Source organism: Populus nigra, chromosome 13 (genome assembly GCF_951802175.1).
Source record: "Populus nigra chromosome 13, ddPopNigr1.1, whole genome shotgun sequence".
Lineage (NCBI taxonomy): Eukaryota > Viridiplantae > Streptophyta > Magnoliopsida > Malpighiales > Salicaceae > Populus > Populus nigra.
In genome coordinates this window covers 1,859,293-1,871,542 of record NC_084864.1, presented here as the reverse complement: position 1 = coordinate 1,871,542, position 12,250 = coordinate 1,859,293, and the positions used below count along the sequence as shown (strand labels likewise).

The 12,250-nt window shown below is 35.6% G+C and overlaps 3 protein-coding genes across 3 annotated transcripts; 1 reads left to right on the top strand and 2 right to left on the bottom strand.

Moving 5' to 3' along the window:
* Positions 1-4,439: 4,439 nt before the first annotated feature.
* Positions 4,440-7,608, top strand: LOC133671235 (uncharacterized). Its single transcript, XM_062091922.1, has 5 exons — positions 4,440-4,622; positions 5,716-5,888; positions 6,220-6,318; positions 6,407-6,558; positions 7,157-7,608. Exons 2-5 carry the CDS (start codon positions 5,718-5,720, stop codon positions 7,542-7,544), a joined length of 810 nt encoding a protein of 269 aa, XP_061947906.1. The 5' UTR covers positions 4,440-4,622; positions 5,716-5,717; the 3' UTR covers positions 7,545-7,608.
* A 160-nt stretch (positions 7,609-7,768) lies between these two features.
* On the bottom strand, positions 7,769-9,248 carry LOC133671234 (LRR receptor-like serine/threonine-protein kinase FLS2). The gene has a single exon (XM_062091921.1). It carries the CDS (start codon positions 9,175-9,177, stop codon positions 7,933-7,935), a length of 1,245 nt encoding a protein of 414 aa, XP_061947905.1. The 5' UTR covers positions 9,178-9,248; the 3' UTR covers positions 7,769-7,932.
* A 273-nt stretch (positions 9,249-9,521) lies between these two features.
* On the bottom strand, positions 9,522-11,965 carry LOC133671236 (B-box zinc finger protein 24-like). The gene is made up of 3 exons (XM_062091924.1): positions 11,310-11,965; positions 10,247-10,549; positions 9,522-9,799 (listed from the first exon to the last, which is right to left on the bottom strand). Exons 1-3 carry the CDS (start codon positions 11,490-11,492, stop codon positions 9,569-9,571), a joined length of 717 nt encoding a protein of 238 aa, XP_061947908.1. The 5' UTR covers positions 11,493-11,965; the 3' UTR covers positions 9,522-9,568.
* Positions 11,966-12,250: the final 285 nt, after the last annotated feature.

The window sequence follows — 12,250 nt, the reverse complement described above, 5'->3', positions numbered from 1 at the left end:
AAGCCCCCTCCCTATTTTTCAAATCTTGAAAAACTTCGAAAGCGGTTATTTGAGAAGAGATCTACCTTGTCAATGAAAAACTCAAATATTTTCAGAAATGGTCTAATTGTTAGAGCTGACCTACCCATTGTTGTTAAAAAATCAAATATTTTTTAAAGTGATCCAATTGTTCTAAACGACATGCTCATTGGGAAAAAAAATATAAAGATTTTTTTTAAAAAAATCTAATTGATTCAGGTGACTTGCCTGTTGTGTGAAAAATTCAAAGATTTTTTTAAAATGTTCTAATTGTTTCAGACGACTTGTCTATTTGTGAAATACATGAAAGTGATTTCAACAATGATTTTATTTTTAGGTGACTACCTGTTTGTGAAATACATAAAAGTAATGTTAACATTGGTTTAATTTTCATTGGTGACCTACCCACTAGTAAAAATACAAAGATTTTTCACAATTGGTCTACTTTTTCCAGGTGACCTACCCGTTCATGAAAAAAATACAAGTTTTTCAACATTGATCTCATTGTAAAGAGTGACTAACCCAACTGTGAAAAATACAAAGATTTGTCTAATTCTTATGGGTAACCTTCTCGGCTGTGAAAAACACAAAGATTTTTCAGGTGGTCTAATTCTCATGGGTGACCTGCCAAGTGAGAAATACAAAGATTTTTTAGTAGGTTTCATTATAATGAGTGACCTGCTAAAGTGAAAAATATAGAAAGATTTTTCAGAAGTATTTTCAAATTTGGTTATTTTGAGGTGGCTTGCCTTTTAATGGATCCCGTAGGGATTTTTCTTGTAAATTCTCTGCAAAAAAACATTGTTCAATGCTTTGGAATTAGACGACATGCATCTTTACCTGGTTTGAAATATAGACCCTCATTTCTTCTTAGTCTCTTTCTTGCTTGATTGGTGAGGTCTGATATTTTTTATTCGAGTCCTTTTGATCACTTAACTTTTATCTCACTCGAGCTAGCCTATGTAAGTTTTTTCCATAATATTTTCAATTTTACACAGTTCAATCTTTATAATGCCTATCACAATCTATTTACTTGCTAGAAATTCTCTTTCTCACTTATCAATATGAGGGAATCATTCATTACTCCCTTGTCTTGTTGCTAGAAGTGTTCTTTATTCACTTTTACCTTGAAGGATCAAATTGCCTTTTAAATACAATTTTGCCTCTTTGTCCTGACTGTCGCATGTGTGTGGCATTGTGATTATTGTCTTTTCAGGTCGGGATCTTTGTGGTGATGGGTGAAAAGAATAAGAAATTCTTATTTCTTTATTTCTTATCAGTTAAAAAAGAATAGAGTTGTTACCTAGTATTTTAGTAATTAGAAACCCTAACTAGTTTTATTATTTGTATAAGGTGACTAGTAATAAGAAATTTATAAGAAAGATATATCACCCTAAATACATTTTATATAAGGTAAGTTGCATTGTTTATTTCTTTGATATAAACCAATATATTGTAATATTTTCTAACTATTTATCTGTTAAATATTTAATAAAAGTTCTCCTCAATAAATTTTTTTTTATATTGTAAGCTTTGAAAAGCTTATCCCAGCCATAGACCGGACCGGGCTCATGGACCGACCAAAAACTCAAAAGTTTATCCAACTAAAATTCAAAACAGCTGATAAAGTTTATTCAAATATTTCAAATTGAAGCACAACCCATCCAAAATAAATAACTCAAAATACCCGAGCCTTAAATAGCAGCCCATCAAACAAGAAGACATAAACCATAATAATGATAAAGGATCTGCACCCAAAAACTCTCAATTTACCTACATCCCCAGCATTCATATTTACCCAGAAACATGCATTTTCCAGCCAAATGGAAATGGTACTCCTATTCATGTTTTTGCCAGTTTCAAACTAGGATGTTAACTAAAGAGAGCACAGTCCATCTAAACATGCAGTACTATCGTAACAAGATAAGGAAGGGTTATACCTGGAGGCTCCCGACTGCACAGAGGATGTGTTTGCTTCCATTGCTGTGCAGGGCTTAGAGAAGTTACCGAACTGTAAACCTCTGCTGTTGCTATGATGGAGAGGAAAAGACCAGTTGTTACTCTGCTACTGCTACGTGAAGGAAGCTGTTGTATCGTGACCAGTTGACTGCTGATGAAAAAGACCCTCTACTGTTGCTCACAGTGTAGAGGAGGTGAAGGTTGAACTACTCACGGTTTGAAGACTATGCTGTTGTTGACGTGGCTCTCGGCTGAACTAGTATTGCTATGACTTGTCGTTGTAGCTGCTATGAATGGAGAAGATGAAGTCACAGGTGTGCTGGTGTTGGTGTGACTTCTTAGCTGAGACTAGTATTGCCATTCATGGGTTAATGGAATATCAATCCTTATGTTGAGAAATTGACAACAGAAGATACAAGATTATTTTTGCAGGTAGAGTATGCTGGGTAATTTTTTGGGAGAGAATTTGCTGGTCTTTTTAATGTAATAAGAGCTGGAATTTTAGTTTATAGTGAAGTACAAATACCTGAGCATAAATTTTTATAAGATTTGTGTGGAATGGTAAAGAAATGAGGAAGAAATTAGGGCTGGAAAGAGAGCACTTAAACATCCTTTTCTCTTGTTTAAATGAGAAGAAGATGATGAATAGTGAAATTATGGTGTTTTTTAATTTGATCCCTAAACTTTTAGAATTTTGTAATGAAACCCTCAATCAGCACTAATTTTTTGAATCCCTTGCAATTTCACCCTTGGTTTTCTTTGATTGGACCCTTAAATTTTTATGTTTTTTCACAAAGTGGTCCTTGGTTTCAAAATTCTTCAATTTAATGTCTAATTAATTTTCAAACTTTGATTTTCTTGTAATTTTATTCGTCTTTTCACCTAATCGAGCTTGTATAAATTATATTTTGTCCTTTAAAATTTTAATCTTATCAATTAAGATGAAATTAGACTTTCAAACTTAATTTTCATTGATTAAGTCTTTAATAAAATTAATTTGATTCATTAAAAGTCTAATTAAGTCCTTATACTTAATTAATTCTTTTGATTTGACCCAAATTAATTCTTAAACTTAATTAATTCTTTATTAGATCTATAATTAAATCAAATTGACCTATTAAAAGTCTAATTAAATCCCCAAACTTAATTTTTATGAAGATTTATCTAATAATTATTTTGTTTGACTTTGAATCTGTATTGTTTTTCAGTTTTGGATATAATAAGGTACAACTGAGCTTTCAATTTTGTCCAAAACTCTAGTTTGATTCCTCCATGTATTTAAAAGTTTTTGTAGCCAACTCTTACCAAGTTGATAGGTTTTTTTTATTGTTTTTTATTTTTTTAAAAAATAATAATTTTAGAAAAAAATTAGAATGGAATTATGAAACTAACCATTAGCTCTAAGTATGCTTTGTAAAGAAGAGCATGGGAAAACAAAAACAATGTGAGGGAAAAGGTTGAGAGTTTTGGCTCACGTGTTCTCTTTGTGTTTTTCGTCGGGTTAGAAGACTGTGTATAGGAGAAAATAACTTAACTCTTTTTTTTTTATCTTCTTTCTTTTTTTTTAATTCTTTTTCAAATTTAAATTTGATTAAATTTAAAAATTAAATTTGAAAATTAAATTTATCTATATATAAAAAAAGTGACTTGTATATGACTTGCATTCACCTAGTTAATCAACCAAATTTTTTTTTATATTTTTTACAAAACAATATAATTTTGGGTTTTTTATTAAAAAATTTTTAGAAGATTAACATGGATCAACTTGGATTTATCCTCCCAATTTGTGATCTAAAACTTGCTTTAAATTAATTCTCACATCAGGTTTTATAACTTTAGTAAAAATAAAAACTTATATAAAAAAACAAAAATATATTTGGTTAAAGATATAAAAACTTAAAATAAATTATTTTCTACAACATTTTTTGAATAAATTTTTATATTTTAAAACAAAAAGTATAGAATTACATATTCTCATTATCTTCGTTTTTTTTCTAAGATAATAACAAAACGATAATTAAATTGATCGAGTCACGTCATAGCAATTTTTACACTAAAAAGTTTGGTTGATAGAATTTTTTAATTTAATTTTTTTAAAATTTTATTATCAAACTTTTTTTTATTAAATATTCAAATTATTTATGATCTAGGTAAATTATTTGAATCATATTAAAATATTTTTTATATAGTTTAATTTTAAATGTCTAATAAAAAGATTTAAGAATGACACATTAAATTAAATTTAATAATAATATAAAATATTTCTTGAATATTTTTTTGGGTTATGTTTTTTAAAAATAATATGATTCCAACTATGGCGGAGGGCAGTCGGCAAGCTAGTAGATTGTAAAAAACTCTCACCTTTTAATTTGGAGCTCCGACCCATTACTTGTCAATCCCTAATTGGCCCAATGATGCAAAGAAAATTACTCAAATCTATATAAAGAAAAAGAACCAACGCTCCTTTGCACGTGCACAGCACGTGCCACCACCCTTACATAATTCGCATTCCTTCTCCAGAATCCACAAACCGTTACTTGCATACATAGTTTTCTTTTCCTAGGTTCCTTTTTAGAATAAAATCGCATCACCGGTAAACCCAAGATACGATCGCCAGAAAACGCCACCTAAATCTCCGGCTCCAGGTCACATTCTTAGATCCATGTTTAACTGTATTTTTCTGTATGCGTTTGTGTGTATGTTTTAATGCAAATAGATTAGGTAGATTGATTGAATGGCACGTGTTTGTGCTGTGATTTTGATGGGAATCGGGGTTTAAGAATTTTTTGGGATTTATTAAAATGGGTTGTTAAGATTTTGTGTCATTGAGGGAGTTTCGTGATGGGCCATAGAGAGGTGGTTTTATTGTTTTTATTGGAAAAGTCTGGAACTATAGAGGATTTATGGATGAAAAAGAAGTTTTTAGTGGCCTTTGAGTGATTAGTTTGGTTTCTGAAGAGGATCGGTAAATGGGTCTTGTAGGCATGCAGTTTTGGGTAGGTTAATTTTTTTTGAGTTGTGGTGTATGATGTCAATTGTTGGGGAAGTTGAAGGAAAGGTGCTGCTAGGTGCTTGATGTGTTTTGGATTGGCAGGAGAGTTTTGGGAGGTTTAGTGACGGTGTTTAATTGTTTAGAAAGAAAGAGGAATATGTTTAGGAATAAAGGATGCGTGAGGATTTTGACTGTGGATGGAGGTGCGGCTGTGTTTTTACAAACAATGGATGTACTGGGAACCTCCCTTTTGCCTTTTTTTTCATGAGCTCCACATGAGATCCTGAGTCCGTGTCGGTTGCTTAGGACGTGGTCAGATTGGAAGTTATATCTTTTCCAGGCCTGTATATACTGGTGATTTGATAGTAGGGGGGGGGGGTATTTGGAAGATGGTCCATATGCCAATTAAACCATGAGAATATGCAGTAGATGGAGGAGAATGTATTTTGATTTTAGTATTATATGAAACTTCATAAGCCTCAAGTTAACAATTTCATTTTAAGGATGCATAAGTCATCCTCTTTCTTAATAATATTAAGTGATATCAGTTGTTCCCTGTTGAGCTTGAAACTTTTCTTCTATTTTATTTGAATGACCTTATGGATTTAATTGGTTTCTGAAAAAAATTAGAATTTAAGTATCCTTAGTAATCAGTGCTTGATTGACTCAGCTAAGAGACATTCAGTGCTAATGAGCAGTTCTTATGGAAACAAATTTGTTCTGATTTTTTTCGCTCCTAAGTGCAGAAATGTATAACAATGTGGGACCTCAGCCTGGGGTGCCAAGACCTCCAGCCAACTCCCAGCCCAATCCATTTGGGAATTCCTTCTACGGAGCTGGTTCAGGACTTATGAAAGGTGGGCTGGGTGCATATGGAGAGAAAATTTTGGGCTCAAGTTCTGAGTATGTACAAAGCAATGTAAGTAGCATTCTGAGGCTTTTATGTCAAATCATTGTGGTTTAAGCTTGCTGTTAGCCAAATGCTTCCGTTCTGGTTAAGCATGCAGTTCAGATGTGATTTATGTTTGACACCTCGAAACCTCATGCCAATGTCTTTAAACCACTGGCATTGCACCAATTCATTCCTCTTTTACATAAATGTTATGGGTTCATTTTAGAAATTTTTTCAATGAAAAGAAAGATAAAATTTTCTATTCCCATTTCAACATTTCATTCTTGGGAAGATTAGATTGTTGTACTTTAGTTTGATAACTATGTGATTTTAACCACATTTTCGTTTAAATAAACAGATAAGTAGATACTTCTCTGATCCACAGTACTATTTCCAAGTGAATGACCAGTATGTGAGGAACAAACTGAAGGTTGTTTTGTTTCCATTTCTGCACAGGGTAACTTATCTAATCTAATGCTTTTTTCTAGCCCACACCATTTTTTTCATATTGTCGTGAACTTTTGTCCTTACCATGCTTTTCTCAGGGACATTGGATGAGGATAACCGAGCCAGTAGGGGGCAGGCTTTCCTATAAACCCCCAATCTATGATATAAATGCACCAGACCTGTACATTCCATTCATGGCATTTGGTACCTATGTTGTTCTTGCTGGCTTGTCGTTGGGACTTAATGGAAAGTAAGTAGATTATATTCTCCAGTCAACCCAGCTTAACCTTAATAACTACTACATGTGCTGCCAGCAAGCTTGATCACTTTTCTGTGTTGGATGCATCTATGAATATCACCTCTGTTAACCCTAGTTGCAGTAATCATATGTTGGCAATTGTGAGTGACAGTGTTGTTTAATGTTATCACTCTAATCCCCTGATCCTGCACTCCAGCTTCTTTGTCTTTCATATTTTTCTTCCTCTTCCATAATTTTTGTGCTTGTCCAGGGATATGTGTGCTTGTACCTGTAAGCTTTAATAAAGCAAGTAATTTCTCAGCCTGATGAACCATTAGCTGCATTACATCTTTGATTCCACCAGATCTTCTATTTCATTTTCTTTTGCCTTTAACTTCATTTATCTGAGATCAAGTTAATTCCATTTGACGCTAGGTTTAGCCCAGAAGCTATCAATTGGCTGTGGCTGGTCTGGACAGGATGCTTTGTTCAAACCAGCCAAAAAATATCTGGAATTGGATCACATCATTGAACTTCAACTTTCTTTATCTTTAATTTGGAAATTAATTTCACGCTCTAAGCTCTGAAGTTTAATTCCATTTGATTCCAGATTTAGCCCAGAAGCTCTCAATTGGCTGTTTGTCAAGGGATTGCTCGGCTGGTTTATGCAGGTTGCATTGCTCAAAATGATACTCCTTTCATTGGGTAGTGGGGAGGCGCCCTTGTTAGACATTGTTGCATATGCTGGGTATACCTTCACAGGCATGTGTTTTGCTGTCCTTGGAAAGATCTTATCTGGATACTCTTACTACATTTTGATGCCATGTGCCTGCTTATGCATGGGAATTTTCTTGGTGAAGACAATGAAGAGAGTACTTTTTGCAGAGGTGAGGAGCTTTGATTCTAGCAGACACCATTTTCTCTTGCTCCTCATCGCTTTGGTTCAGTTCCCATTTTTCGCATGGCTTGGCAATGTTAGTGTCAATTGGTTTCTCTAAACTGCTCTGTTATGTTGTAGAAACATGTATTTGTAGAGTTATGAAATATCAAAATTTTTTGGTATATTAGCTGATTTCGAGGTGATTGTTTTTGCTGATAAGCATGTGAATCCACTGCTCTTTTCATCCACTTTGAAATCTGGGAAAGTCTGTTGTTTGATGTGTTGAGAAAATGTAAGTTTCAACATTACAGATAATAAATTTATCCTATGGATAAATGGACATTTGTTCAACACTTGAAATGCATTAATGAAGAGTACAGATTATGACACCTTCTCCTTCGCCGGAACCACTGATTAGGAAGTGGAAGCTTGCCTCACTGGACTTTATTATAAGCTTGAGTACATGGAATTTTTATGACGAACCGTTGTGAATTATCAGTAACTTCTCAAGTGCTGTGATCTTGCTGCTCGACACACTCTGTGTTTGCCCTTTGCCCTCCTCTGCAAAACCGAATGTTTGGTGGACACCTTAAGCAATTGTGGGCAAGGTTGGCTCTAACTGCCACTGTCCCGTTAATAAACTGCGGTGGAAGATTTCCTATCAGAAAATTGTCTTCTAAGAGCAAGCTTTTCCATGAACTCCCCAGTTTGGCTCCATATTCTAGTGGGATTCGTCCAGAGAACAGATTATGGGATAGATCAATTGATGATAAATTCGCTATATTAACCAAGCTGATGGGCAGATGACCATGCAGCCTGTTAGCGTGTGCGTCCAGCACACGAAGCTGTAAACCTTCCCTAGGGTATGGCATTGGCTCCATTTCCGTGAATTGATTATTTGAGATGTTAAGGCGTTCCATCAGAGGCAAAGTGAGAATTTCCTGACGAATGAGACCTGAAAACCTGTTATCACTCAAATCTAGTACTGTGAGGTGGTGGAGGACGCTCACAGGTGAAATGTGTCCTGATAGTACATTATGGCTCAGCGACAATTTTCTCAAGTTTATTGGAAGATTGGGTACAATTCCATCTAGATTGTTGCTACTAAGATCCAATGTGCTCAGCTGCCACAATGCGGAGAGGTCTGGAATTCTGCCAGACAATGCATTGTTTGACAAGCTTAACTGCACCAAGCTTCTCAAAGTTGTAATATCGGCAGGAATTTTGCTAGAGAGGTTGTTCTGTGACAGGTCTAAGATTTGAAGATGCTTGAGATTAATGATTCCTTGAGGTATTCTCCCAGTGAAGAGATTTTGAGGCAATGATAGTCTGGTGAGCTTTTGAAGGTTGGCTATGGTTTCTGGTATTGGCCCTCGAAAGTTGTTTTTGCTTATCCTAAGGGAGGTAAGCTCTGTCAGATTCCCGATCGATGCTGTTAGAAAGCCATCATACCCAGCAGGATCAAGATCAATTGCCATTATACGGTTGGCCGATTTGTCTGTAGGGAATGTGCACAAGATCCCTTGAAATACCCCTGCAGCCTCACATGGATCGAATGCGAAATCCCAGCTATGGAGGTAGGAATACCTCACAATCGAGACGGGATCGACAGCCTGCATCAGTGCCTGAAGGGCTTCAATATCTGATTTCAATGTTACTGAATGAACTCGAGATGGTATATGGAGTAGAACTATGGATACAGTGACAGAAAGCAAGCAAGAAGAAAGGAGGGAGCCCAGTTGTTTGGCCATTGGTTCAAGGAAAGGCAGGCGATCTAAACTTTCGATGGTTTGCTTGGCTATCACAGACTTCGCACACTTATACACGGATGATTCATGACTATTTCATTGCAAGAAAGTGATTTAGAAACGTTTAAAGAATGATTTCATGGCGGTCATTCCACTTGAAACCATTTCAACTACCCTTCTTTAGAAAAACAAGATGGTGATCCTCAATTTTGATCTAAAAAAACAGCATGAGAAATGTTCTTTCAAGGAGGAAATTCAAAGACTCTGACCCACAAGAGGTAATTTAGCAAACAAGGTGCCAATGTCATCCATTGAACTTCACCAAACATTAGCTTCGTGTTCAATTTTATATGTGCAAGCGCAACCCGAAAGTGCTGAGTTCAACACTCCAAGTTCAGCCAAGATCAGGCACAGTGAAGTACTCGTCGTCATCGTCTGAGATTTCAATTCTAGGCTTCTTATGGGGCATGCTGGATTTGGTGGGTCTGCATGAGTTCACATTGGTTGGCGGTGAGATTGGCAGTTGAGGAACTTCAGCTGCTGCTAGAGCTTCTTGAGGAAGTTGCTCACCGAAAAGACCCATGTCAGCTAGCCACTCAAACTCTCCTAACTCAAGTTGCTCTTTCTGCACAGGTAAGAAACAAGAAAGTTACGAAAGGACATTGACATTTGAGCGACAATGCTCAATCCAACAGCTTTGACATCAATTATTTTTCGTCATCATATAAGAGGAAAATGAAAAAACATTAGCCTACATTTCACAAAGGCAAGGTTGGGTGCTCAGAGGGGTCATTGAAATGCAAAATCAGAAAGTAACTGCTAGTTTCCATATTTAGAGAGCTACTATAACTTCCTTGTTCTCCGAGAGACAGATTATCTTGGGTTGGGATTAGGGCAAACTATATTTGGAAGAACTATATACCATTATACAGTCAATCAATAGTCTATGTCCTAAGATCTTGGGCAGGCAATTCCCACTTTATCCAAATCTTTTCATTCTCTGGGAAGACAATATTGGATGTAAACAAAATCCAAGGGAATGTATTTGGTCCTCACAAAAACTTCTTATTACCTTGTCAGTGGATGATTCAAACTCGGAAAACTGTAGCAAGTCATCAACTGCCCATGAAGTGGCGAAGCTCGATGTTTGCTGTGCAGGGATTTTCATGGGAGTTTGCTGTGCGCTCTGATTTGGTGGCCCTGAAGAAATCGTCTGCGTGTCCTTGGAGCAACTCGAGCTTAAAGCCACTCGGATTCCAGTGGCCAGAAACCGCTGGTGATTCGCAGAAAGGCTACCAGCTGAATGGATTGGTTCATCACAATCCCGGCAAAAGAGGGCCCTGTCTTCAACACAGAAAATGAAAGCTGCCTTCTCCTGAAAAATCAAATAAATTTGAGAGACAGATGAGAAACACCTCCCAATCATAAGAATAGAAATTAATGGATATACGAAAACTCAATGAAGAGCTCATTTGATAATTAAAACTAAAATTGAGCATTTTACACATCAAGTAACTTCATCTGTTATTCAAAAAACATAAAAGGCACCCCTCATAGATTAACCCTTAATAAGTGGACAAAACCTTCAAGGCTTCATCTTCTCATCGGCTAATGTAGGCCGCCTAGGTGTCTTTTGTAATTGAATTCAAGATGAATGCCTCAACTACACATTCCTAGCCGGTCCCTTTTCCATAGACTAACCCTGTGAAACTCTATCTCTTTCAATTTAACTTTTTTCTCTCCTATGAATCACCATAAACATCTCAAGATCCATAAAATCTACAACGAATTTCTTGATTTGAACAAGGTATCAGAGTAGATCAACAATTGAATACATCTTAGGAAAAAAGTCCTCAATAAGTTAATGCTTAAATATCTGCCAAAACACAACACAAGAAATTGATTCTACAATCATCATTCAAGATCTCAACCTTCAGCAATGATTCCTTAGGGCTTTCCCCCTCTTATGTCTTCTTGGAACTCAGAATGAGTACAAGTAAATAAATAAATATACACGCTCAAATTCCATATTTTGCAAACACAAAACAATTAGCCATAGATAGATCACAAATGCAATAGGTTCACCTAATAGTCGAGAATTAAATAATTATACCAAAGGTGATAAAGAAAAGTACTTGGCATATATCACATGGAGGCAACTTGTTGGAGAGGCACTGGAGAAGAAGCCTTTGGTGCTTGCTAGCAAGCTTGTTTGCTGCATGAACTTCTATGTCACATTTAGCACAAAGTGCAGCCTCATCAGCACAACAAATCACTGTGGCGGGTGCTTTCTCACACACATCACACTGAATCTTCATCTTGCTTAAAACAGACCAAACCTCCTCCTCTCTTTTAGCAGATCCTCACTTGGTTACACCTTCTCCAGTTTCTCTCTACCTTTTAAGTGTACTCAGCATACAGTAAATGAGACGGTGAAACATATGTTTCAAAGGAGCTCAAAAAACAGCCTGAAATGATAATAATCTTTTTCCCACGAAACTACTGGCCAAACAACAAGAGAAAGAAAGAGTTCGGCCACGAAGAAAAGGAAAGAACAGAAGAAGAGAAGAAAAACTATGAGAAGGTATAATAATAGAAATGGAAGATGGGAGCTTTGTGAAGTACTGTATAATGCAAGCAAGAATCTGTGGAAGATACAGAAAGAGGAGTGTTTGGTGGAGAAACCAAGAAGCTGAGTGTGTGCAGATAAGGCTCAGAGATTTTGCGAATCAAAAACTCAAAGCCTTGTGCATGACATCAATGCATTGTGGGGTCGGACCTCCATGTGTGGATGTAGTTTTGTCAGCAAAGAGCAAGTACTTAAAGGTGAATGAAGAGTGCATAGCGTGCAACATTCGTCTCTAATCTATTCATGAATCTTCAATCTATTCATGAATCTTCAATTTGATCCTTAAGCTATTTTTTTTTCAATTGGGTCATTAATGTAATTACATTCCTTCTTTATCTTCTTTTGCTCATGTACATTAATATTTTTTTTGTTATATATATATATATATAAAATACTATTTTGTGCAGACTTTAAAAATATTTTTAATGAATTATGAAAATTTAATAA

What these genes read in the sequence shown, in the direction of transcription:
- LOC133671235 (XM_062091922.1), top strand. Translation starts at nt 5,718, where the DNA reads ATGTATAACAATGTGGGACCTCAGCCTGGGGTGCCAAGACCTCCAGCC. An exon ending in CTGAGTATGTACAAAGCAAT is followed by an intron (nt 5,889 to 6,219) that starts GTAAGTAGCATT and finishes TTAAATAAACAG; the next exon opens with ATAAGTAGATACTTCTCTGA. An exon ending in TCGTTGGGACTTAATGGAAA is followed by an intron (nt 6,559 to 7,156) that starts GTAAGTAGATTA and finishes ATTTGATTCCAG; the next exon opens with ATTTAGCCCAGAAGCTCTCA.
- LOC133671234 (XM_062091921.1), bottom strand. Translation starts at nt 9,177, where the DNA reads ATGGCCAAACAACTGGGCTCCCTCCTTTCTTCTTGCTTGCTTTCTGTC.
- LOC133671236 (XM_062091924.1), bottom strand. Translation starts at nt 11,492, where the DNA reads ATGAAGATTCAGTGTGATGTGTGTGAGAAAGCACCCGCCACAGTGATT. An exon ending in CTCCATGTGATATATGCCAA is followed by an intron (nt 10,550 to 11,309) that starts GTACTTTTCTTT and finishes TTGATTTTTCAG; the next exon opens with GAGAAGGCAGCTTTCATTTT. An exon ending in TTGAATCATCCACTGACAAG is followed by an intron (nt 9,800 to 10,246) that starts GTAATAAGAAGT and finishes TTACCTGTGCAG; the next exon opens with AAAGAGCAACTTGAGTTAGG.